Below are 23,374 nucleotides of genomic sequence, written 5' to 3' on the forward strand. Positions count from 1 at the left end.
GCCGCCCTCCCCGCCGTCGGGCGCTCCCCCCCGCCCCGGCCCCCCCCGCCCCTCCCACCCTGCCGACCCCACCCCGGCGACCCCCGGCCCCGCGGGGCACTGAATGACCAGCGAGACGCCTCCAGCCTTTCCGAACCACTCGTTCTGGGCACGGACGGTCGCCCCCGGCCGGGTGCGGCCCCCGCCCCGGCTACAGCTGGCGGACTTTCCTCTCGGTGGCCTGGATGTTGAGGTCCAGCTTGTCCATCTTGGTGGAGAGCCGGTCCAGCAGGTCGTCCTGCGCCTCGATCTCGCTCTGCATGCCCAGCGCCACGTCCTTCAGGCGGCTCAGCCCGTTGGACATCTCGTCTGGGTGAGGAGGGGCGGGGGGGGGACCGGTGGGGCGGGGAGGAGCCGGACTTCAACGGGCGGAAGAGCCGACCCTCTACCCTTTCCCCCCTTTGGTGATATATTTTATCGCCTGGGCTATTTATCGAGTGCTTACTATTATTATCTTCACTCTCGAATCGAAGCGCTTACTACGTACTGGGCGCCGAGGTGGATACTCGCAAACTGGGCTGGCCCCAGTCCCTCACCCACCTGGGCCTCACGGTCCCCATCCCCGTTCTACAGGTGAGGGAACTGAGGCACAGAAAAGGGGACACACGGCGGACAGGTAGCCGAGCGGGGGTCATAATGTGCGCGGAGCACTGTCCCGAGCGCTCGGGAGGGCGCTACGGCGCGACGGAGCCGGTCGGCCACGCTCCCCGGCCACGGCGGCGAGCGTCTACCCCGAAGCAGCGGGGTAGACGGATTAAGGTCGGAGACGGTCCCCGTCCCACCTGGAGCGCGGTCTAAGAAGCGGAAGTAGGATTCAAATCCGTTTTCCAGATGAGGAAACCGAGGCGCGGAGAAGTCAAAGCGACTCGCCCGAGGTCACACGCAGACAGGTGGCGGAGACAGGACGAGAGCCCGGGTCGGTGCTCTTTCCCTTAGGCCAGCCTGCTTCCCGTCAATTTTACCGTCCGTCTCCCGTAAGCTTGTCGCGGGCAGGGAACGTCTTCCCGGCTCCACTGTGCCGCACTCTCCCAGGCGCTCGGTGCAGCGCCGGGCCCGCGGCGAGCGCTCGGGGCGTACGACCGATCGATCCGGCGTCCACCGGCCCCCCTCGGCCCCCCCTGCGGCCCAGCGGGGTCCGGGAGGGCCAAGATCCGGGTTCTCTCATCCCAGGTTTGCCCCCCCGGGGCCGCCGCGTGACGGCGAGTAAGTCGCCGACCCTCTCCGGGCCCCACCTCCTTCCCCGAGCGGGAGATGGGGATCGGCTCTCCGCCCCCCGCCCCCCCCGCTCAGTCGGAGGCCGCGTCCGACCCGCCGGGCGCTGAACGCGTGGAAAGTACCCAGTTGGCGCCGCGCTTAATCGGCACGGGGCGGCCTCGACCGCACCCCCGCCTCCCCAGGGAGTCAGAGGCAGAGTCGCCAGGCGGATACGGCGCGGGCCCGGGAGTCGGGGGGGGGGGTCGCGGGTTCTAACCCCCGCCCCGCCGCGTGTCGACTCCGCGGCCCCGGGTAAGTCGCTTCCTTTCTCTGCGCCCCGGGGACCTCGGCTGTAAAACGGGGATGGAGACCGTAAAGCCCCACGCGGGGCAGGGTCTCCTCGCCGGATCCGGCGGCCTCCGCTGCGTCCTCGTCCTCCTCGACCCCCCCCCCCCTCCTCCCGGAAACGTCCCTCCGACCTCGCCGACGCCGTCCTCTCCCCGTCTCTCCGGCCGTCCATTCTCTCCGTCCCTTTGGCGGGCTCCCTCTTCTGCCTCCCACCCCCGGGTTTTGGGGGATCCCCTTCCGTTCCTCATCCACACCCCCTCCCCGGGAGGACCCCCTCCCTCCCGCGGCCTCGCCGGCCGTCTCCGTGCGGACGACTCCCGAGCGTACGTCTCTCGCCCTGGTCTCCCCCCCTCCTCCGCGGGCTCCCATTTCGAATCACTGTCGTCACCGGGCGCGCGCGGTGCGCCGAGCCCCGTTCCAAGCGCTCGGGAGCGTACGATACGGGAGGGTAAGCAGAGGTGTTCCCTGCCCGTGGGACACCTCTACTTAGACGTCGTGGCGACACCTCAGACCCGACACGTCTAAGAACTCATCTTCCCACCCGAACCCTGTCCTCCCCGTGATCTTCCCGTCAGTCACCGAAAACAGCCTCGCCACCTTCCCCGTCTCGCCGGCCTCTAACCTCATCCCCGACTCGTCTCTCTCCTCCGGCCCGCGTACTCGGCAGGTTCCGACCCTCGCAACCTCGCTGAGATCCGCCCTCCTCCCTTCCACCCGCTCCTTTAATCCAACCGTCGATCCCGTCCCGCCTCCGTGCCTGCCCCCGCCTCTCGGCTGACCCTCCCGCCTCCCGTCTCTCCCCGCCCCGGTTCACGCTCCGCCGCAGGCCGGACGGTCTCGCCATGAAAACGTTGGGCCCGTGTCTCCGCGCTCCTCAGGAAGCCCCGGCGGTTGACCCTCCGCCTCCGCGTCGATCGGAAGCTCCTCGCCGTTGGCTTTAAAGCCATCGCGTCGTCCCCTCCTCCCACACCTCGCTACCCCCCCCCACTCCACCCCAGCCCGCACACTCTGCTCCTCCGACGCCAACCCGCTCGCCGTCCCCCCTCCGGCCCGGAAGGCCCTCCCTCCCCGTATCCGAGCCGGCGCCGTCCTCGAAGCCTTACCGAGGGCCCGTCTCCTCCGAGAGGCCCTCCCCGACTAATCCCCCGTCTTCTCTTCTCCCGCTCCCTCCTCGTTCGCTCCGGCCCTCGATCCCGCCCCCCTCCCTCGGCCCGTGATAACCGGCGGCGTCCGTCTCCCCTCTGGACCGTGGGGAGGGAACCCCGTCTGCCAACTCTGTCCTCTCCCCGGCGCTCGATAAATAGTCGAGTGGCCGGTCGCCGGAGAGAGGGGGCCGGCGATCGGATGCCGCCGTCCCCCGGGGGGGGGGGGGGAGGGGACGGGGAACCCCGGCGGGGATGCCGCCTTTCCGCCGGACCGTCCTCCCGCTCCGCCCCTCGCGTCCCCGCCTCCTGACGGGCCCGGGCGGGGGGGCGGCGCGCGAGTCTCACCTAGATTACTGTCGATTTGCTGGTGATAGGCTCGGAGGTGCCGATTCTTCGGGTACGGGTCGGGGCCGGCGGCAGAGCCGGCTGCCCGAGCGACGTCTTTGGTGAGAGAGAGGCCCGTCAGGCGTCGACGGCGGCCCCGGGGAGAGGCCGGGGGGACGGCCCGGTCGCCGTGGCTAGCGGCCCCTCCCCCGCGCACCCTCCGGGACCGCCCCGAGCCCGGGAGCCCTCCCGGGGGAGTGGGGTCCGGGGCGCGGGTCGGGCCGGGCCCGCTCACACTGGCCTGCTCCTTCCAGCTTCCTCAGGTTGGGGTGGCTGGCCTGGTACCGCGCCTCTCGCTCTCTTCTGCTGGTCTCCGTGACTTCCTTCAGCCTGCGGGCAGGAGCGGGGAGAAAAGGCCGCTTTTCCTAAACGGGAACCCCCTTCCCCCCCCCCCCCCCCCGGTAGGGTCCCGCTCCGCCCCGGGACGGCCCCCGGGCGGCCAAATGGCCGTCGGCCCTCCGGGGTCCCGGAGGCCCCCGCCCGTCCCCCCCCCCCCCCCGCCGCGGAAAGGTCCCCTCCCTCCCCCCGGCCCGGGGGCTCACCGGGCGCCGGACCGGGAGGGGGGCGGGCCGCCGGGCTCCGGGGCGGCGGCCGCCTCGGGGGCTTTGGGTTTGAAGTAGTCGACCAGCCCGCCGAAGACGCTCTTGATGCTGTTGATGTGCCGCTGGCTGGTGGTCAGGTCGCGATCCATCCTGTCCACCGTGCGCTCGGTGCGCTCCAGGGCCCCTCGCTGACGGAGCAGCTCCTACGGGCACGAGGCGGGGAGGGGGCTGGGACGGGGCTCCCCCCCCGGGGCTCGGCCCCGGGCCCGCGACTCCCTCCACCCTAATTCCCCCCGTTCCCCGTCCCCCCCAGCACACGGGCGCCCGATCCGTCCCTCGGGACCGGAAGCCCGCCGCAGGCGGGCGACGCGCCTGCCGACTCGGTAGCGTGCTCTCCCGAGCGCCCGGTACAGCGCTCCGCCCCCGAGAGCCCCGAGCTCGGTAGATACCATCCATCGACCGCCGTCGCCGCGCCCCGGCCAATGATGACGTCGGTACCGGTTAAGCGCTCGCTACGGGCCGGGCGCCGGGGCAGACCCGGGGGAATCGGCATGTCCCCCGTGGGGCCGGCGGTCCTGATCCCCGTTTTCCGGATGCGGCGACCGAGGCCCGGAGAAGTGAAGCGACTCGCCCACGGTCGCCCGGCCGACGGGCGGCGGGGCCGGGGGGTCGCCGACGGTCCGGCTCCGCCGCGCCCCGACGGCCTGCCTCCTCTCGATCCGTCGGTCGCGTTTATTGAGCGCTTACCGTGGGCGGGGCGCTCTAGTGAGCGCTTGGGAGGATGTAACGGGATAAGCGGACACGGTCCCCGCCTAAAACAGGCTGCGTCGGTACGAATAAACGATTTACGCGCTCTCGGGCCGTCTCTCCCAGAGGGGCACCGGTGACGTGACGGTCCCCGGAATCTGCCCAGACGGCGGTGTGTCTCTCTGTCGATGTCTCTCTGTCTCTCTGCCCCTGTCTCTTTCCCCTTCTGCTCCCACCTCTGTTCCCACCCAGACTCACCCCCCGAGTCCCCGCCAGCCATTTCCAGAAGCGGGCCGCCCTGCCACGCGATGACGACGTCGGCGTCCGTTAAGCGCTCGCTATGGGCCCAGCGCCGTTCCAAGCGCCGGGGTGGATACGGGCTCATGGGGTCGTCCCACGTGAGGCTCCCGGTTAATCCCCATTTTACAGACGGGGGAGCCGAGGCGCCGAGAAGCGCAGCGACTCGCCCGGGGGGCGGGATCCGGACCCCGGACCCCCGACTCCCAAGGCTGGGCTTCTTCCCCCGGGCCACGCCGCTTCGCTGGGTGGCCCCGGGCAGGGCCCTTGCCTTCTCGGGGCCTCGGTTTCCTCATTTGTAAAACGGGCTCAGTGGGAGGAGCCCGGGCTTGGTCGTGGGTTCGAATGCCGGCGCCCGGCCGCCGGGGGAGCGTGGGCGAGTCGCCTCGCCCCTCTGGGCCTCAGTCCCCTCAGCTGGAAAACGGGGGTTAACCGTGAGCCTCCCGTGGGCCCGCCCGACGACCCCGTATCCCCCCCCCCGGGCGCTCGGAACGGTGCTCTGCGCGTAGGAAGCGCTGGACGCGTACCCACCTTGTGATAAAAGCTAATCGGACGGGACCCAGTTCAGGTCCCGCGTGGCGCTCGCGGCCTCTGAGGGAACCGAGGCCCAGAGGAGCCGGGCGACCGGTCCGAGGTCGCCCGACAGACAGGCGGCGGAGCCGGGACGAGAACCCGGGTCCCTCTGACCCGCGGGCCCGGGCTCGGTCGGCCGGGCGGTTCCTCCGCCGTCCACCCCGGCGCTTGGTACGGTGCTCGGCCCGGACCGCGCGCTTCCGGCCAGACGCCGCCATCGGCGCGAGGCGGACGTCGCCGAGCCGGGCGGCCCGGGGCGGGCGTGGCTCAGCGGGAAGGGGGCCCGGGCCTGGGAGTCGGGGGTTCCGGGTTCGATTCCCGGCTCGGCCGCCTGTCCGCCGGGCGACCGGGGGCGAGTCGCTTCACTTCTCTGGGCCTCGGTTCCCTCATCCGCAAAAATGCGGATTAGAAAACGCGAGCCCCACGTGGGACGCGTATCCTGTACCCCAGCTCTTAGAGAAGAGTGCTCTGCACGGAGTAAGCGCTTAAATACTATTCTTACCGTCGTGGCACTGGCTCCTCTTTTACCGGCCACCTGCTCCCCCCTCCCCCCCCACCTCCCGGAGCGACCCCGGGGGCCGCCCCGCCCGCCCGGGACCCTTCCTCCGGACGCCCCAAGGGCCGGGGTCGGCGGTTCACGCTCGGTCGGTAATTTTCCCGGGCCCCGAGCGCCGGCCCGCGTCCCGGGAGCGGAAGGCGGCTCCGTGACGTCCCTGTGGCCGGCGGGTGGAGATCTCGGGGCGCCCGGGGGGGGTGGTCCTTCCTCCGTGAGACCCTCCCCGCTTTCGGCGGCTCGGCCCGGGACGGAACCCCGGCCCTCCACGCGGGCCGGTCGACGGAGCCCGGGTGGAGGAGCTGGGTTCCGATCCCCGCTCCGCCGCCGGGCTGCTGTGTGACCTCGGGCAAGCCGTCCGGCTTCTCTGTTCTGTCTGTGTATGCCAGCTGGGGATTCAGTACCCGTCCTCCCTCCCGCTGTGACTGGGAGGCCCCCCCCCCCCCCCCCCCCCCCGGGGAGACCCGATTGTCTCCTATCTGCCCCAGTGCTTGGAACAGTCGGGGCTCAGCGGAGACAACCCGGGCTGGGGAGTCAGAGGTCGTGGGTTCGAATCCCGGCTCGGCCGGGTGACCGTGGGCAAGTCACCTCACTTCTCCGGGCCTCGGTCCCCTCACCTGTAGAGTGGGGATGGAGACCGTGAGCCTCACGTGGGACGGCCCGACGACCCCCGTCTCTACCCCGGCGCTTAGGACGGCGCTCGGCGCGTAGCGGGCGCTTAACCAATGCCAAACCCCACGCTCGTCATTATTATTTCTGTCGTTAGCCCGGCGCTCAGTCATAATAATAGCGGTATCTTCTGGGTGCTTACTGTGACGATAACTAGGGTATCTGTTAAGCGCTCGCTATGCGCCAGGCACCGTCCCGAGCGCTGGGGTCGATGCAAGGCGAGCAGGTGGTCCCACGTGGGGTTCCCGGTCTTCACCCCCATTTTCCAGATGAGGTCCCTGGGGTCCAGCGAAGCGACTCGCCCCGCGTCGCCCGGCTGACAGGCGGCAGGGCCGGCATTCGAACCCGTGACCCCTGCCTCCCGGGCTCTCCGCGCCGAGCCGATCCAGGCACCGTCCTAAGCGCCGGGATCGGGGCGAGCGGATCAGGTTGGACCCGGTGCCTGTCCCACGTGGGGCTTCCGGTCTTAGTTCCCACTGGACAGACGTGGCCCGGGGGCAGGAGCCCGGGCTTGGGAGTCGGAGGTCGGGGGTTCCAACGCCGGCCCTGCCACTCGTCGGCTGGGTGACCGGCGGGGGGGGGTGGGGGCGAGTCCCTCCGCTGCTCGGTGCCTCGGTTCCCTCATCCGGAAAACGGGGATGAGGACCGCGAGCCTCACGGGGGACGACACGCCGGCCCCGTATCCACCCACGCGCCGAGGACGGTGCCCTGCGCGTAGCGAGCGCTTAACAAATACCAACGGACGAGGGACCCGAGGCACCGAGGTGGAGTGACTTGTCCAAGGTCACGCGGCAGACGAGTGGCAGAGCGGGGAGTAGAAGCCGGGGCCTTCCGACGGCCGGGCGCTACCCGCCGGGCCGGGCTACGTGGCGTATACTAAGCGATCCACAGACACCACCATTTTTCCTTATTTTTCCGCGAGGGAGGGGCGCCCCGAACGAAGACGCGCCGGCCAGATTTCGCTAAGTCTTGCTAAAGTCTCGGGAGGCTGAACTCCGCTTTCAGTTCCCCGGCGTGATTTCGCTTCCCATTTCCCCTCTGGCCCTGGGCCCGCCCCACCGGATCGGGTCCCCCGGCTCCGGGAATGAAACCGTCAAATGCCGGCCGCCTCCCCCCCCGCCTCCGCCCGGGCCCGGGGCCCGGGTCAGCCGGTCGGTCCGTCCCATTTACTGAGCGCTCACTGGGTGCGGAGCACTTGGGGGAGTCCGACAGGACGGAGCCAGATCCCGGACCGAGCGCCTCCGGCCACGCGCCTGACCGAGCGCCGGCACGGAGACGAGCGGATGAGGTCGGACGCGGTCCCAGGCGGGCTCCGCGGTCCTAACGCCCGTTTCGCGGGTGAAGAGACAGAGGCACGGAGAGGGTCAGGGTGACCGGGCCGAGGTCACCCGGCGGGTTTTCCCCTCCCCGGTTTTCCAGAGGCGGCCCGGTATGACGGAGGTCCGGCGGCACGGCTTCGGGTCCCGTCGGTGGTTACTGGGTAATCGTAATACGTCGTTCGACTTGTTGAGCGCTCGCTAGGTGCGGAGCACCGTTCCGAGCGCCGGGGGGAGCGATCGGATTGGCCCCCGCGCATCTTCTGATCCCCCTCGGCGCAGATGAGGTGACTGAGGCCCAGAGAGGTAAAGCGACTTGCCCCAGGTCACCCAGCAGCCTTCCCCTTGCAGGTTTCTCAGAGGGGGCCCGGGACGGCCCGCGGCGGTCGGCCGCTGGGCCGACCGGGTCGCGTTTCGGGGCTTTTTTAATGGTATCCTTAAGCGCTCGCTACGCGCCGGGCACCGTCCTCGGCGCTGGGGAAGGTAAGAAGCTCATCGGGTTGGAAACGGTCCACGGCCCTCGGGGGGGGCTCACGGCCCTGACCCCCATTTTAGAGACGAGGGAACCGAGGCACGGAAAGGTCAAGCCACTTGCCCGGCGGGTCGTGCCCTTCCCCCGCCGGGTTTCTCGAGGGGGGCCCGGTACGGCCCGGGTCCGACGGCCCGGGGCGGCGAGCTGGTGGGACGCCTGCCCGGGCCGGGTCTTTTAACGGTGTCGGTCACGCGCCGGGCACTGTACCGAGCGCTGGGGTAGATGCCCGCCGATCGAGGCGGACACGGTCCCCGGGCCCCGCGGGGCTCGGTCTTGACCCCCATTTTAATCGAGGCCCAGCCGAGGGACCTGCCCAAGGCCACCTGGGCCACCGACAGGCAGCGCGGCTCAGTGGAAAGAGCCCGGGCTTCGGAGTCAGAGGTCACGAGTTCGAATCCCGGCTCCGCCCCTTGTCGGCCGTGTGACGGCGGGCGAGTCGCTTCACTTCTCTGGGCCTCGGCGACCTCATCTGTAAAATGGGGATGAGGACCGGGAGCCCCACGTGGGACGACCTGACGACCCCGCGTCTACCCCAGCGCTCGGAACGGTGCTCCGCACATAGTAAGCGCTTAACGGAGACCAACGTCGTCGTGGTCGTTATTGTTATTATTAAGGCCCCCGCGGCAGATGAACGGCAGAGCCGGGCCCGCACCCCGGGTTCTTCCGACCCCCCCCCCCCCCCCCCCCAGGGCCGGGCTCTATCCACTGGGCCACACCGCTTCTCGGCACCCTTGGTTCGTTCCCCGGGCTGTATTTATTGAGCGCTTCCTGGGTGCGAGGCACTGGACTGAGCACTTGGGAGGGTACAACAGACACATTCCCGCCCCCGACGAGCTCCCGGTCTGGAGGGGGAGACGGACATCCGTATAAATATATACGACGTTGGAGTTTAAGCGCTGACTACGTGCCGAGCGCCGTTCTCGGCGCCGGGGGAGACGCGGGGGCCGTCGGGTCGTCCCACGTGAGGCTCCCAGTTCATCCCCGTTTTCCGGACGAGGGAACCGAGGCCCCGAGAAGCGAAGTGACCCGCCCCCAGTCCCACAGCCGACGGGTGGCCGAGCGGCCATCCGAACCCGTGACCCCTGACTCCCAAGCCCGGCCTCTTTCCACCGAGCCACGCCGCTTCTCCTAGAACCGCTCAGAACGGTCTCGGCACCTAGTAAGCGCTGAACGGATACCAACGTTATCATCATCCTCATCGGTACGACTACCCGCTAATACTTCCCAGCGGCGGCCCCCGCTCGGAGGTTCGGAGGAGCGAGACGAAGGCGCGGTCTCATGTCATCGCCGCGGTCCCGGCCCCGCTGAGGAGCGGGAGTTGACCGAACTGATCTCCTCCCGGACGGGTTGAGTGCAACTGACGGGTCCGTCCTCTCCCCGACGCTCAGTACAGTGCCGAGCACACCGCTGACTGGGGCGAGGACTCTCGGATGAGCCAACTCTTCTAAATCTGACTCTTCCAAGGGCTCGGCGCGGGGCGCTTCACGCCTCAGCTTGGCGGTCAGAATCCCGTCGACTGACGAGATCCGGGCCGTCCCCTTTTCGGTGGATTCTCCCCGGGGAGGCGTTCCCCGAGAAATTCGATTTCTACGTTTCCACAAGAGCCAACGCACCGCCGGACCGCCGTGGCCCAGAAGAGCCGGGTTCGAATCCCCGCTCCACCGTCTGGCTCCCGGTGCCCCCCGCCCCCCCCCCCCCCCCCGGGGCAAGTCGCCTGACTTCTCTGCGCCTCGGTTTCCCTCCACCGCGAAATGGGGATTCGATACCCGTTCTTCCTCCTCCTTAGACCGCGGGGCCCACGCGGGACCAAGGGTCGCGTCTGATCCAGTTGACCTTTAGCCGCCCCAGGGCTCAGAACGGTGTCTGACACCCAGTAGGCGCTCGACAGATCCCGTTAAGGAGGAGAAAAAGTCACGGCACTTCCCTGCGCCTCGGTCTCCTCATCTGCCGGATGGACCTATTGAATCCCTCTCCTCCCTCCTACTTTAACCGTGAGCCCCGTGGGACCGCGGCTCGGTGGAAAGAGCACGGGCTTTGGAGTCGGAGGTCACGGGTTCCGATCCCGGCTCGGCCGCCGGTCGGCTTGTGTGCCCTGGGGCGAGTCACTTAACTGCGCGGTGCCTCAGCGACCTCACCTGTAAAATGGGGATTAAGACCGCGAGCCCCTCGTGGGACGACCTGACTCCCCCGCGTCTGCCCCGGCGCCCAGGACGGTGCTCGGCACAGAGCAGGCGCTTAACGGATACCGACATTATCATTACCCGCTTACCTCGTACCCGCCCCCGCGACTGATACGGTGCTCGGCACTCTGTGAGCGCCCGGGACGTAGGACGATCGTCGTCCGCGAAATGGGACTGCACCGCCCGCGCGCCCGCCCGTCTAGACCGTGAGCTCCGCGAGGGACCCGACGATCGGGCGTCTTCCCCGACGTCCGGTACGGCGCTTAGCGCGGACTAAGCGCTCACCGGGCGACCGAACGGGAGCGTCCATCCCGGGTCCCCGCGCCGCGTTTCCTCGGGCGGGCGAGGGGGAGCCCTCCGCGCCCCCCGTTCTCGGCGGGGGCGATGGGAGGGGCGGCCCCCGCCTTGACTTCTCCACCCCCAACTCACCTCCGCGGACGCAACCCCGACCTTCTCGGACTCGTAGAGGAGGGAGAGGGATCGCTGGGTGCTGCCCACCGCGGCCTCCGCTCTCTGGAGGACTTCCCGCCGGAGGGACCGCTGCCCGTCCCCGGGCTCGGGGGGCTCCGGGTTCCCGGCGTCTCCCCGCCGGGCGGGCTTCGGCTCCTCCTCCTCGTCCTCGTCGAACGGGTTATAGCTCTTGGGGTGGGCCGACATGGCGGCCGCTCGGACGCGGGTCTTTATCCGAGACCCACGGGAACCGTCCTGTCAGGGAGGAGGGGGGGGCGACGTCAGCCCCGTGTGTTTTCCGCCCACCCGGCCCTCCGTCCGGCTCCTCCACTGCCCTTTCTCCCGGCTCCCGATCCTTTCCCGCGGCTCCCGATCCTACCCCGCGGCTCCCGATCCTATCCCGCGGCTCCCGATCCTACCCCGCGGCTCCCGATCCTTTCCCGCGGCTCCCGATCCTATCCCGCGGCTCCCGATCCAATCCCGCGGCTCCCGATCCTATCCCGCGGCTCCCGATCCAATCCCGCGGCTCCCGATCCAATCCCGCGGCTCCCGACCCTTTCTCCTTCCCCCACCCCCGGACCCTCTGGCTGTTGCACGAGAGGCCCGTGCCCTCTGTGCCCCTGGGACAGAGCAGGGCAACAGTGATAACGGTTCAAGGGGCGGAAAGGGGCGTGAGGCCTGCAAAAGAAAAGCCTACTGGGTAGAGCCCGGGCCTGGGAGTCAGAGGGACCCGGGTTCCGATCCCGGCTCCGAGGACCGGTTTCCGATCCCAGGTCCGAGGACCCGGGTTGTTCCGATCCCCGCTCCGGGGAGCCGGGTTCCGATCCCGACTCCGGAGACCCGGGTTCCGATCCCGGCTCCGAGGACCGGTTTCAGATCCCGGGTCCGAGGACCCGGTTTCCGATCGCGGCTCTGACGATCTCGTTTCAGATCCCAGCTCCGAGGACCCGGGTTGTTCCGACCCCAGCTCCGAGGACCCGGGTTGTTCCGACCCCAGCTCCGAGGACCCGGGTTCCGACCCCAGCTCCGAGGACCCGGGTTCCGATCCCCGCTCCGAGGACCCGGTTTGATGTCAGCTCCGAGGACCCGGGTTCCGATCCCCGCTCCTGGGACCTGCTTTCCCATCCCACCTCCAGGGACCTGCTTTCCCATCCCACCTCCTGGGACCTGGTTTCCGATCCCCGCTCCTGGGACCTGCTTTCCCATCCCAACTCCAGGGACCTGGTTTCCCATCCCAACTCCAAGGACCTGCTTTCCGATTCCCCGCTCCTGGGACCTGCTTTCCCATCCCACCTCCAGGGACCTGCTTTCCCATCCCACCTCCAGGGACCTGGTTTCCCATCCCAGCGGTCACTGCCCCGCCTCTAGGCCTTGGCCTAGGTCGCGTTCCCCGCCCGCTCGCCGTGGGCGGAACCCTGGACTAAGCGCTCGGGCCGGTCCGAACAGACAGACGCGTCCCTGGCCCGCGAGGAGTTGACAGTCCCGGGCGGGGAAGAAGCCCGTGACCCCCGGGGCGACGGGGACCGACTCCCACCCCATGGGCCCGCTCTGCTGCCCCATTCCGAGCGCTCAGGACGGTCCCCCGGAGGAAGCGCTCGGTAAACTCGACCGGATGAAAGATGGGCGCTCGGTAGAGCGCCCGGCAGGTGGGAAGCGCTTCAGAGATGGCTTCTTCGGGGGGGGGGGGGGAAACAAGGCGGCGAAGCAGGGATGGAAGGGGGGGGGGGAAGGGCCCGAGTCGGCGCCCCGGGGGTCAGCCGGGCCCCGACCGGCAGGGACCGGCAGGAACCGGCGGGAACCGGCGGGAACCGGCGGGAAGGGGCCCCTCCGCGCGCCTCACCGCTCGACCGCTTCACCGCCCGGCCCGGCTCCTTCCGCCGCCGCCCCCCGCGGGCCGCTCCGGAAGCCACCACTCCGGAGGAAGGGGGGGGCCGCCCCTCCCCGCCGGGGGTGGTTCGTCCCGCGCAGGCGCCGTGAGGGGGGAGGCCGGCGCCTGCGCACGGCAGGCCGGGAAGGGGAAGGGGGAGAGGGAGAGGCGGGCGCCATCATGGCGGCGGCGGCGGCGGCCGGAGGACGGGCGGGGCCCGGGGCCGCCTCCAGGGGCTTCTACTTCAACACCGTCCTGTCGCTGTCCCGCTCTTTGGCCGCGCAGAGGCCCGCCGCCCTGGAGAAGGTGCCGCCGCGCCGCTCGGGGCCCGGCCGGGGCGGGGCGGGACGGTCCTGGCAGGCCGAGGAAGAAGGGGGGGGGTGGTCAGGTCAGGGCGAGGAGGGAGCCGGTGATGGGGTCACGGCGGGCCGAGGGAGGGGCGGCTATGGGGGTCGCGGCAGGGTCGGGAGGGGATGGGTATCGGGGTCGCGTTAGGCCGAGGGAGTGTGGGGGTCACGTCAGGGAGAGGAGGGGGCGGGGGGGATGGGAGGAGGTCGTTGTATTTGTACATATTTATTCCTCTGCTAGCTTTAGTAACGAGGATAATGATAACAGTGTCGGTACTTGTTAAGCGCCTACTATTCAATTCATTCAATAGTATTTATTGAGCGCTTACTACGTGCAGAGCACTGTACCGAGCGCTTGGGACGAACGAGTCGGCGACAGATAGAGACGGTCCCCGCCGTCCGACGGGCTCACGGTCCGATCGGGGGAGACGGACGGACGGGGACGATGGCGCTAAACAGCGTCGGGGAGAAGAACGTCTCGTAAAAACCGATGGCGACCGAATGGAATCGAGGCGATGTACGATTCGTTAACAAAATAAATAGGGTGACGAAAATATATACGGTCGAGCGGACGAGTACGGTGCCGAGGGGATGGGAAGGGAGAGGTGGAGGAGCGGAGGGAAAAGGGGAAAATGAGGCTACGTGCCCAGCTCCGTTCTAAGCGCCGGGGTAGACACGGGGGAATCGGCTCGTCCCCCGTGGGGCTCCCGGTCTTCACCCCCGTTTCGCAGATGAGGTCACCGAGGCCCAGAGAAGTGAAGTGACTCGCCCGAGGTCACGCGGCGCAGCCGGGATTCGCACTCACGCCCCCCCGGCCCCCGAGCCCGCGCTCTCTCCGCCGAGCCACGCCGCTTCCCCTCTGATGTGCGTATATGCAGCGTGGCCCGGCGGAGAGAGCGCGGGCTCGGGAGGCGGAGGGCGTGAGTGCGAATCCCGGCTCGGCCGCTTGTCGGCCGTGTGACCGTGGGCCGGTCGCTTCACTTCTCTGGGCCTCGGTTCCCTCGTCTGTAAAATGGGGACGGAGACCGTGAGCCCCACGGGGGACGGCCCGATTCCCCCGTGTCTACCCCGGCTCTTAGAACGGTGCTCGGCACGCAGGAGGCGCTTAACAAGTACCGACGTTATTATTATTACTTTCTACACGTACGTGTGTACGCACGCGTGCGTATGTATATCTGTGATTCTCTTTATTTCGGCGGTGTCGATGCCCGCCTACTTGTTTCGTTCAGTTTTGCTGTCCGTCTCCCCCCTCGACTCCTCTTCTGGACTGAGAGCCCGTTGTTGGGCAGGGATGGTCTCCGGCGGTCGCCGAATCCGACTTCGCAAGCCTTCGGTCCAGTGCCCTGCCCGCGGCGCTCAGTAGAGAAGCGCGCCGGCGTGGCGGCACAGCCGCGTAGAGAAGCGGCGTGGCTCGGCGGCGGGAGCCCGGGCTTCGGCGTCGGAGGTCACGGGTTCGAGTCCCGGCCCGGCCCCTTGTCCGCTGGGTGACGTGGGGCGAGTCGCTTCACTTCTCTGGGCCTCAGTGACCTCACCTGGAAAATGGGGACGGAGACGGTGAGCCCCACGGGGGACGGCCCGATTCCCCCGTGTCTACCCCGGGGCTTCGAACGGTGCTCGGCACGTAGGAGGCGCTTAACGAATGCCAACGTCACTGTAGCGGAAAGGGCTCGGGAGTCAGAAGCCGTGGGTTCTAATCCCGGCTCCGCCGCCGGTCAGGGGTGTGACTCTGGTCGAGTCCCGGGCCTTGCCCGGACCCCAGTGACCTCATCCGTCCAGTGGGGATGAAGACCGAAGCCCCACGTGGGAAAAACTGATCCCCTTAGCTCTCCCCCGGCGCTTAGAACGGTGCTCGGCACATGCCGAGCGCTTAACAGACGCCGTCGTCGTCGTCGTCACCCTGCTAAGCCCTCGGGGGACTCGGGAGCCCAGTGCATCGGACTTGGTAGACGCGTCTCCCGCCCGCCGCAAGCTTACGGTCCGGAGGTGTCGACCGAGCGCGGATCGTGTCGTCGCGGGGCACCGTAATAAGCCCTCCGGAAAGTAGAGTAAAATAGAGCTTAAAACCTAGAAGGGGGGAGAGAAATAATTACAGGGAGGGGAAATAGGAGGACGGAAGGTCAGGAGCAGCCTGGTGTAGCGGCTAGGACCCGGGCCTGCGCGTCAGCGGGTCACGGGTTCTAATTCCGCCTCCGCCGCCTCTCCGCTCCGTGACCTCGGGCGGGCCGCGCGGCCTTCCCCGGCCTCAGTTCCCTCGTCTGGAAAACGGGGATTGAGACCGGGAGCCCCACGTGGGACGGGGACCGTGCCCGACCCGATCCGCCGGTATCCGTCCCGGCGTTTGGTACGGCGCCGGGCGCGCGGTAGGCGTTCAGCGGGTAACCGCGATCGTTGCCGTTCTGATATGCGCCGAGGGGATCGGGGTGGGGTGAATGTCGAGAGCTTAGGAGGGCGTAGATCCGAGCGCCTAGGCGACCCCGCAGGGAGGGCGAGGAGGGGGAACGGGGGCCGAGTCGGGGAAGGCCCACTGGAGGAGAGGTGATTTTAGGGGGATTTTGAGAGCGTTGGGCTTGGGGTTGATGGGTGAAGGGGGTTCCAGAATGGGGGAGCGGCACGATCTGGGGGACGGAGAGGGAGTGTTCCGTCCGTTCCGGGTATTGAGGTGCTCACCACGCGACCGGGCACCGTACCGGGCCCCGGGGTAGGTGCGAGGTCGTCGGATGGGACGGTCCCCGTCCCACACGGAGCTCACGGTCTCACGGGGGAAGGAACCGAGATGCGGAGGCCGGGCGGCGGATCCGGGATTCATTCATTCATTCAATAGTATTTATTGAGCGCTTACTACGTGCAGAGCACTGTACCGAGCGCTTGGGACGAACGAGTCGGCGACAGATAGAGACGGTCCCCGCCGTCCGACGGGCTCACGGTCCGATCGGGGGAGACGGACGGACGGGGACGATGGCGCTAAACAGCGTCGGGGGGAAGAACGTCTCGTAAAAACCGATGGCGACCGAATGGAATCGAGGCGATGTACGATTCGTTAACAAAATAAATAGGGTGACGAAAATATGTACGGTCGAGCGGACGAGTACGGTGCCGTGGCGATGGGAAGGGAGAGGTGGAGGAGCGGAGGGAAAAGGGGAAAATGAGGCTTTAGCTGCGGAGAGGTAAAGGGGGGACGGCGGAGGGAGTAGAGGGGGAAGAGGAGCTCGGTCTGGGAACGCCTCTCGGAGGAGGTGAGTTTTAAGTAGGGTTTCGAAGAGGGAAAGAGAATCGGTCCGGCGGAGGCGAGGAGGGAGGGCGTTCCGGGACCGCGGGAGGACGCGACCCGGGGGTCGACGGCGGGACGGGCGAGACCGGGGGACGGCGAGGAGGCGGGCGGCGGAGGAGCGGGGCGTGCGGGGCGGGCGGTGGAAAGAGAGAAGGGAGGAGAGGTAGGGAGGGGCGAGGTGACGGAGAGCCTCGAAGCCTAGAGTGAGGAGTTTCTGTTCGGAGCGGAGGTCGACGGGCGACCGCCGGAGTCGTTTAAGAAGGGGAGTGACGTGCCCGGATCGTCTCTGCGGGAAGACGAGCCGGGCGGCGGAGTGAAGAATAGACCGGAGCGGGGCGAGAGAGGAGGAAGGGAGGTCGGAGAGAAGGCCGACGCGGCGGTCTAGCCGGGATATGACGAGAGCCCGTAACGGTGAGGTAGCCGTCCGGGTGGAGAGGAGAGGGCGGATCTCGGCGATATCGTAGAGGTGAGACCGGCGGGTCTCGGTAACGGATAGGACGCGTGGGGCGAACGAGAGGGACGAGTCGAGGACGACACCGAGATCGCGGGCCCGCGGGCCGGGAAGGATGGTCGTGCCATCCACGGTGACGGAGAAGTCCGGGAGCGGACCGGGCTCGGGAGGGAAGACGAGGAGCTCGGTCTCGCTCACGTCGAGTTTCGGGCGGCGGGCCGACATCCGGGCGGAGACGTCCCGGAGGCGGGAGGAGACGCGAGCCCGAAGGGAGGGGGAGAGGACGGGGGCGGAGATGTAGATCCGCGTGTCATCCGCGTAGAGACGGTAGTCGAAGCCGTGAGAGCGGATGAGTTCGCCGAGGGAGTGAGTGTAGATGGAGAACGGAAGAGGGCCGAGAACCGACCCTCGAGGAACTCCGACAGTTAAAGGACGGGAGGGGGAGGAGGCTCCGGCGTAGGAGACGGAGAACGATCGGCCAGAGAGGCGAGAGGAGAACCGGGAGAGGACAGAGTCCGTGAAGCCGAGGCGAGATGAGGTATGGAGGAGGAGGGGACGGTCGACGGTGTCGAAGGCGGCAGAGAGGTCGAGGAGGATCGGAATGGAGTAGGAGCCGTCGGATCTGGCGAGAAGGAGGTCACGGGTGACCTTAGAGAGAGCGGTCTCGGTAGAGCGGAGGGGACGGAAGCCGGATCGGAGGGGGTCCGGGAGAGAATGGGAGTTAAGGAATTCTAGGCATCGATCGTAGACGACTCGTTCTAGGATTTTGGAAAGGAAGGGTAGTAGGGAGATAGGACGATAACTGGAGGGGGAGGTGGGGTCGAGAGCGGGTTTTTTTAGGATGGGGGAGACGTGGGCGTGTTTGAAGGCAGGGGGGAAGGAGCCCTTGGAGATCGAGTGGTTAAAAAGAACCTCCCGGGCCGGGGTTCTCCCCGCCGGGCCACGCTGCCTCTCAGCGGGTCAGAAGCGCGGGAGGGTCGAGAGCAGACCTAGAAGCCGACCTCGCCGCTCGGCTTAAGATCCCGTCCGTCCGAGAGCTCGGTTTCCCTCCTCGGATCCTTGCCCTCGGTTTCTCGAGCAGGGAAGCGGCGCGGCTCAGCGCAGAGAGCCCGGGCTTCGGAGTCGGAGGTCACGGGTCCGACTCCCGGCTCTGCCGCTTGTCCGCTGTGGGACTGTGGGCGGGTCACTTCACTTCGCTGGGCCTCAGTGACCTCATCTCTAAAATGGGGATCGTGAGCCTCACGTGGGACGACCTGATGACCCTCCGTCGACCCCAGCGCTTGGAACGGTGCTCGGCACGCAGTGAGCGCTTAACGGATACCCGCGTCGTATCATCATTGGTCTATATTTGGCCACAGAAGAGCAGCGCGGCCTGACGGATGGAGTCCCGGCCCGGGATTCGGGCGGACCTGGGTTCTGATCCCGGCTACCCCTCCTCGCCTGCTGCGTGACCTTGGGCGAGCGACTTGACTTCTCTGGGCCTCAGTGACCGGATTAAGACTGCCAGCCCCGCGTAGGACGGGGATCGAGTCCGACCTGATTATCTTGTACCTGCCGCGGCGCTCGGTTCGGTGCCTGGCACGTGATGAGCGCCGAACGGTTACCGTTTTAAAAAGGGGAACTGCCTCCGTGCTTAGGTTGCCAGCGGTTTGCGAGCGGGGCCTGGCTTCCTTTTCACCTTCCTTCTTTTGGACCCTCTGGTGGGAGTGTGTCTGCCGACTCGGTTGTCACAATAAGGATCATGGCGTCTGTTAAGCGCTTACTATGCGCAGAGCCCTGTTCTAGGCGCCGGGGAGGATCAGGTTGTCCCCCTTGGGGCTCTCAGTCTTAATGCCCCTTTTGCAGATGAGGCGACTGAGGCCCAGAGAAGTGGTGACTTGCCCCAAGTCACGCAGCTGACAGGCGGCGGAGCCCGTCCCGCTCCCTCGAGAAGCGGCGTGGCTTAGTGATAGGCCTCGGGCCTGGGAGTCGGAGGGTCGCGGGTTCTAATCCCGCCCCCCCCCCCCCCCGCCTGCCAGCCGGGTGACCCCGGGCGAGCCCCTTCGCTTCTCTCTGGGCCTCGGCGACCTCAGCTGGAAAATGGGGGTGAAGACCGTGAGCCCCACGCGGGACAACCTGATGACCCCGTATCCCCCCCCAGCGCTTAGAACGGTGCTCGGCGCCTAGTCAGCGCTGAACAGATACCCACGTTCGTTAATTAATTCTCTGGGCCTCGGTGACCTCGTCTGTAAAAGCTGGGGATGAAGAGCGCGAGCCCGACGTGGGGCAGGGACCGCGTCCCACCCGATAAACTCGTGCCTACCCCGGTGCTTCGCGCAGTGCCTGGCACACAGCAGGCGCTTAACAAGTGGCATAGTTATCGTTATCGAGAAGCAGCGTAGCTCGGTGGGAGGAGCCCGGGCTTGGGAGTCGGAGGTCGTGGGTTCGAATGCCGGCTCCGCCGCCTGGCAGCCCTGCGACCGCGGGCGAGTCGCTTGGCTTCTCTGGGCCTCGGCGGCCTCGTCCGTACAGTGGGGATGAAGACCGGGAGCCTCAACGTGGGCCGACCCGATGACCCCGCCTCTCCCCCAGCGCTCGGAGCGGTGCTCCGCACCTGCCTAACGGATACCGACGTTACCGTTATTAATTTCTCTGTGCCTCCGTTACCTCACCTGAAAACGGGGACGGGGACCGGGAGCCCCGTGCGCCTCACAAATACCGACATTATCGTGATTGCTGTGGCACTGCTCCGCCCGCGGTAGGTGCTCGATAAATGCGACCGATGGACTGATCTGGGGGGAGGATTAGGGTTGCTCGCGAACGGGGGTGTGATCTGATGTCCTAGTGACCCTGGCCCACTCTGCTTTCCCTCGGAGCAACTGTTTCCCTCGGAGAGGCCTTCCGTCTTTCCTCCTCCCCTTTCCGCTCCCGGCCCCGAGGGCCGAATTCCGACCCGGTTTCTTCTCCGGCATCCCCGAGGCAGGGAGCCAGAAGGGCCGGGCCCATCCTTTGTGTCCCGTGAACTGGGGGATCCCTTTCAGAGAAGTCCAGGGTCTTCCGGTTCGTTTGGGGTGTTTTGTTTTTTGTTTTTTTTTTGTGGGACTAAGTGCTCACTGTGCGCCGAGCGCTGGTGAATCCCGGCTCGGCCGCTTGTCAGCTGTGTGACTTGGGGCGGGTCGCTTCGCTTCTCGGTGCCTCGGCGACCCCGTCCGCAAAATGGGGATGGGGATGGGGACGACCCGACTCCCCCGTGTCTACCCCGGCGCTCAGAACGGTGCTCGGCACGTAGCGAGCGCTTAACAGATACCGGCATCGTTATTATTGATCAGGTTGGACACAGTCCGGGTCCCGCACGGGGCCCCCGTCTTGGTCCGCGTTTTACAGATGTGGGAACTGAGGCCCAGAGAAGTGAAGTAACCTGCCCGAGGTCACCCAGCTGACCAGCGGCCGAGCCGGGATCGGGACCCAGGGCCTTGTGACTCCCGGGCCCGGCTCCATTCGCTCCCCCCGGGGCTCTTTGGGAGACGGGTGCCTCGGTCTCTGTTTCTCTTTCCCTCTCTCTTTGCTCAGAGGAGCGGCGCGGCTCAGTGGAAGGAGCCCGGGCTTCGGAGTCAGAGGTCGTGGGTTCGACTCCCGGCTCTGCCGCCTGTCGGCTGCGCGACCGTGGGCGGGTCACTTCACCGGGCCTCAGTTCCCTCATCTGGAAAATGGGGATGAAGACCCTGAGCCCCACGTGGGACGACCCGATTCCCCCGTGTCTCCCCCAGCGCTCAGAACGGTGCTCTGCGCATAGTAAGCGCTCAACCGGTACCGACATCGTCGTCGTTACTATTTTCTAACACGTAAACACGCGGCCCACGGTTGCCATGCGACTCGAGTGGAGACCCTTTGTCTTTTAATGACGTTTATTAGACTTGGACTCTGTGCCGGGCACCGTGCCGGCCACGGCCACGCACCAGGCTGGTAGCGGAGCTTGGATTCGAACCCAGCTCTCTCTGACCCCCCCCCCCCAGGCCCCTGGTTTATCCCCCAGGTCACTCGGCTTCTCGGAACAAAATTTTCCCGACGGATCCTTCTCCTCGTCGGAGGTCTGGGAGAGAGACGGTAATGAGCGCGCTGGTATCTGTGAAGCGCTCACTCCGTGCGGAGCGCCTTTCTAAGCGCCGGGGTAGACACGGGGGAATCAGGTCGTCCCACGTGGGGCTCCCGGCCTCGATCCCCATTTTACAGATGAGGTCACCGAGGCCCAGAGAAGTGACCTGCCCGCGGTCACCCAGCCGACCGGCGGCAGAGCCGGGATCCGAACGCCGCCTCGGGGGGCCGGGCCGAGGAGCGTTTCGGGTCCCGGGGCCGGCACGCGACCGGGCGCCCGTCCCGCCCGAGGGTTTGCCCGAGCCCACGGACGACGAGCGAGTCCGAGAGCGGGCGGCTCCGGCAGGCGGTCTCTCCGCGGGCACCTCCGTCGACGGAAAAGACACGTTGGAAGCCCGGGGTCTCCTTTCCTCTCTTCCCTCCGTGTCGATCCGGAAGGGTGACCTCAGGCGAGTCACTTCGCTTCTCCGGGCCTCGGTTACCTCGTCTTTAAAGGGCGGTTAAGACCGTGAGCCCCACGCGGGACAGGGTCGGCGTCCTCCCCGATCGGCTCTTATCCACCCCGGCGCTCAGCGCGGTGCCTGGCGCGTAGTGAGCGCTTAACGTACCTCTTTTTAAAACGGATCGAGTCCTCGTTTTCGATCGGTCCGTCGCGTTGGGTCAGTCGATGTTATTTCCCGAGCGCCTGCTTTGTGCAGGGCACGGAACGGTTCCGTCTCCAGGTACGAGCGAGCCTGAAGGTAAACCCGGCAGCGAACGTAACCTCTCCTCCGTCTCGGCTCCGTCGTGAAGCGGGATTAAAACCACCCCGGAATTCAAGGAGACTTTCCTGCTTTACGTTTTTAAGACGGCGATGCCCGTGCGGGACCGGGTCCAACCTGATCATCTTGCAGCTCCGCGGCCGTCTGGGACAGGGCCCGGCACACAGAAAGCACTTGATACCACAAACGATTACTGTGGCTATCGTTTTCCGCGCACAGTGCGCCCTCGGCAAATGCGATCGATGGACTGCTTGATTTCCCTCCTCCCCGGGGGGGGGGGGGGGGAGTCGGCGACCCTGTCGGTCCGGGCGGGCTCGCCAGTTGGGAGATTTAGCTCGTGCCCATCGATGCCGACCGCGGGCGTAATAGAGGAAACTAATTTGTCCCACAGGGAGGTGGGGCCAGGCTCTATCCCGCTCGGCCGCGCGGCTCCCCTTGTGCTGGAGATTTGGGGAGGGTCGGCCGGGAAGAGCCTCCGCGGACCGTGTGCTGCTTCTGCCGCGGCCGGCGGTCGTACAGCCGTGGCGGAATCGGGTTTGAATCGAGCTCCCCGTGGCGCCGTAATAATAACGATGTCGGTACCTGTCGAGCGCTTACTACGTGCAGAGCACCGTTCCGAGCGCCGGGGGAGATACGGGGACGTCCCTTCGTGAGGCTCCCGGTCACTCCCCATTTTTCAGATGAGGAGACCGAGGCACAGAGAAGTGAAGCGACTCGCCCACGGCCGCACCTCCCGAAGCCTTGGTCCGGTCGATCCGGCGTGTTCAGCGAGCGCTTGCCGGGAGCGGTGCACCGTACTGAGCACCTGACGGAGAAGCGGCCGTGGCTCGGCGGAGGAGAGCCCGGGCTTGGGAGTCCCGGGTCATGGGTTCGAATCCCGGCTCCGCCACTTGTCGGGTGGGTGACCGCGGGCGAGTCACTTCCCTTCTCCGGGCCTCAGTCACCTCACCTGGAAAACGGGGATCGACCGCGAGCCTCACGTGGGACGATCGGATGGCCCCGCATCTCCCCCGGCGCTTAGGAGAGCGCCCGGCCCAGAGTAGGCGCTTAACGAATACCGACGTCGTCGTCGTCATTCTCGTCGGAGAACAGCGTGACGATTCTGTTCGTTGCTGTCGTTCCCGTCCGTCCGTCTCCCCCCGGGTCGGACCGTAAGCCCGTCGGAGGGCAGGGAGCGTCCCAGTCTGTCCGATTTGGCCATTCCGAGCGCTCGGTACGGTGCCCTGCGCGTGGTAAGCGCTCAGTAAATATTGAACGAATGAACATAGCGGACACATTCCCCGCCCGCAAAGAGCTTACGGTTTTGAGGGGCGTGAGCGTGAAAGAATAAGTGACAGCCGTGGACATAAGTGCCCTGGGGCTGGGAGAGAGGGATGAATAAAGGGAGCGACGCGGAAGGGGGCGGGAGAAGAGGGTTCGATCGGGGAAGGCCGCTTGGAGGAGATGGGCCTCCGGTAAGGCTTCGAAAATAACGACCACGTTGGTATCCGTTAAGCGCTTGCTCTGGGCCGAGCGCCGTTCCGAGCGCCGGGGGAGACGCGGGGTCATCGGGTCGTCCCACGTGAGGCTCACGGTTAATCCCCGTTTTCCAGATGAGGTGACTGAGGGCACAGAGAGGTTAAGCGACTCGCCCGCGGTCG

The 23,374-nt window shown here is 67.3% G+C and overlaps 2 protein-coding genes across 5 annotated transcripts in view; one reads left to right on the plus strand and one right to left on the minus strand.

Annotated features, from left to right (window-relative positions):
• Positions 1-122: 122 nt before the first annotated feature.
• On the minus strand, positions 123-12,880 carry SNAP29 (synaptosome associated protein 29). 4 transcript variants are annotated; one of them, XM_029048652.1, is made up of 6 exons: positions 12,810-12,880; positions 10,949-11,224; positions 3,653-3,855; positions 3,352-3,440; positions 3,072-3,167; positions 123-348 (listed from the first exon to the last, which is right to left on the minus strand). In XM_029048652.1, exons 2-6 carry the CDS (start codon positions 11,174-11,176, stop codon positions 191-193), a joined length of 774 nt encoding a protein of 257 aa, XP_028904485.1. In that variant the 5' UTR covers positions 11,177-11,224; positions 12,810-12,880; the 3' UTR covers positions 123-190. The 4 variants fall into 4 exon arrangements, with proteins under 4 accessions (XP_028904485.1, XP_028904481.1, XP_028904483.1 ...); XM_029048648.1 differs by having other exon boundaries at positions 3,346-3,440; XM_029048650.1 differs by lacking the exon at positions 12,810-12,880 and adding an exon at positions 12,579-12,671 and having other exon boundaries at positions 3,346-3,440.
• Positions 12,881-13,026: 146 nt separating this feature from the next.
• The window catches only part of PI4KA (phosphatidylinositol 4-kinase alpha), a 76,512-nt gene continuing 66,164 nt past the window's right edge, over positions 13,027-23,374 (plus strand). The window contains 1 exon segment of the mRNA XM_029049217.2: positions 13,027-13,142. The gene's annotated coding sequence lies outside the window, so the exon portion shown is untranslated.

This window comes from Ornithorhynchus anatinus, chromosome 21, assembly GCF_004115215.2.
Source record: "Ornithorhynchus anatinus isolate Pmale09 chromosome 21, mOrnAna1.pri.v4, whole genome shotgun sequence".
NCBI lineage: Eukaryota > Metazoa > Chordata > Mammalia > Monotremata > Ornithorhynchidae > Ornithorhynchus > Ornithorhynchus anatinus.

Coding starts and splice junctions, on each gene's coding strand:
- SNAP29 (XM_029048648.1), bottom strand. CDS start 11,176: ATGTCGGCCCACCCCAAGAGCTATAACCCGTTCGACGAGGACGAGGAG. Junction 3,441..3,652: donor CCCTCCCGGTCCGGCGCCCG/GTGAGCCCCCGG, acceptor TCCTGCCCGCAG/GCTGAAGGAAGTCACGGAGA. Junction 3,168..3,345: donor GCTGGAAGGAGCAGGCCAGT/GTGAGCGGGCCC, acceptor CTCTCACCAAAG/ACGTCGCTCGGGCAGCCGGC.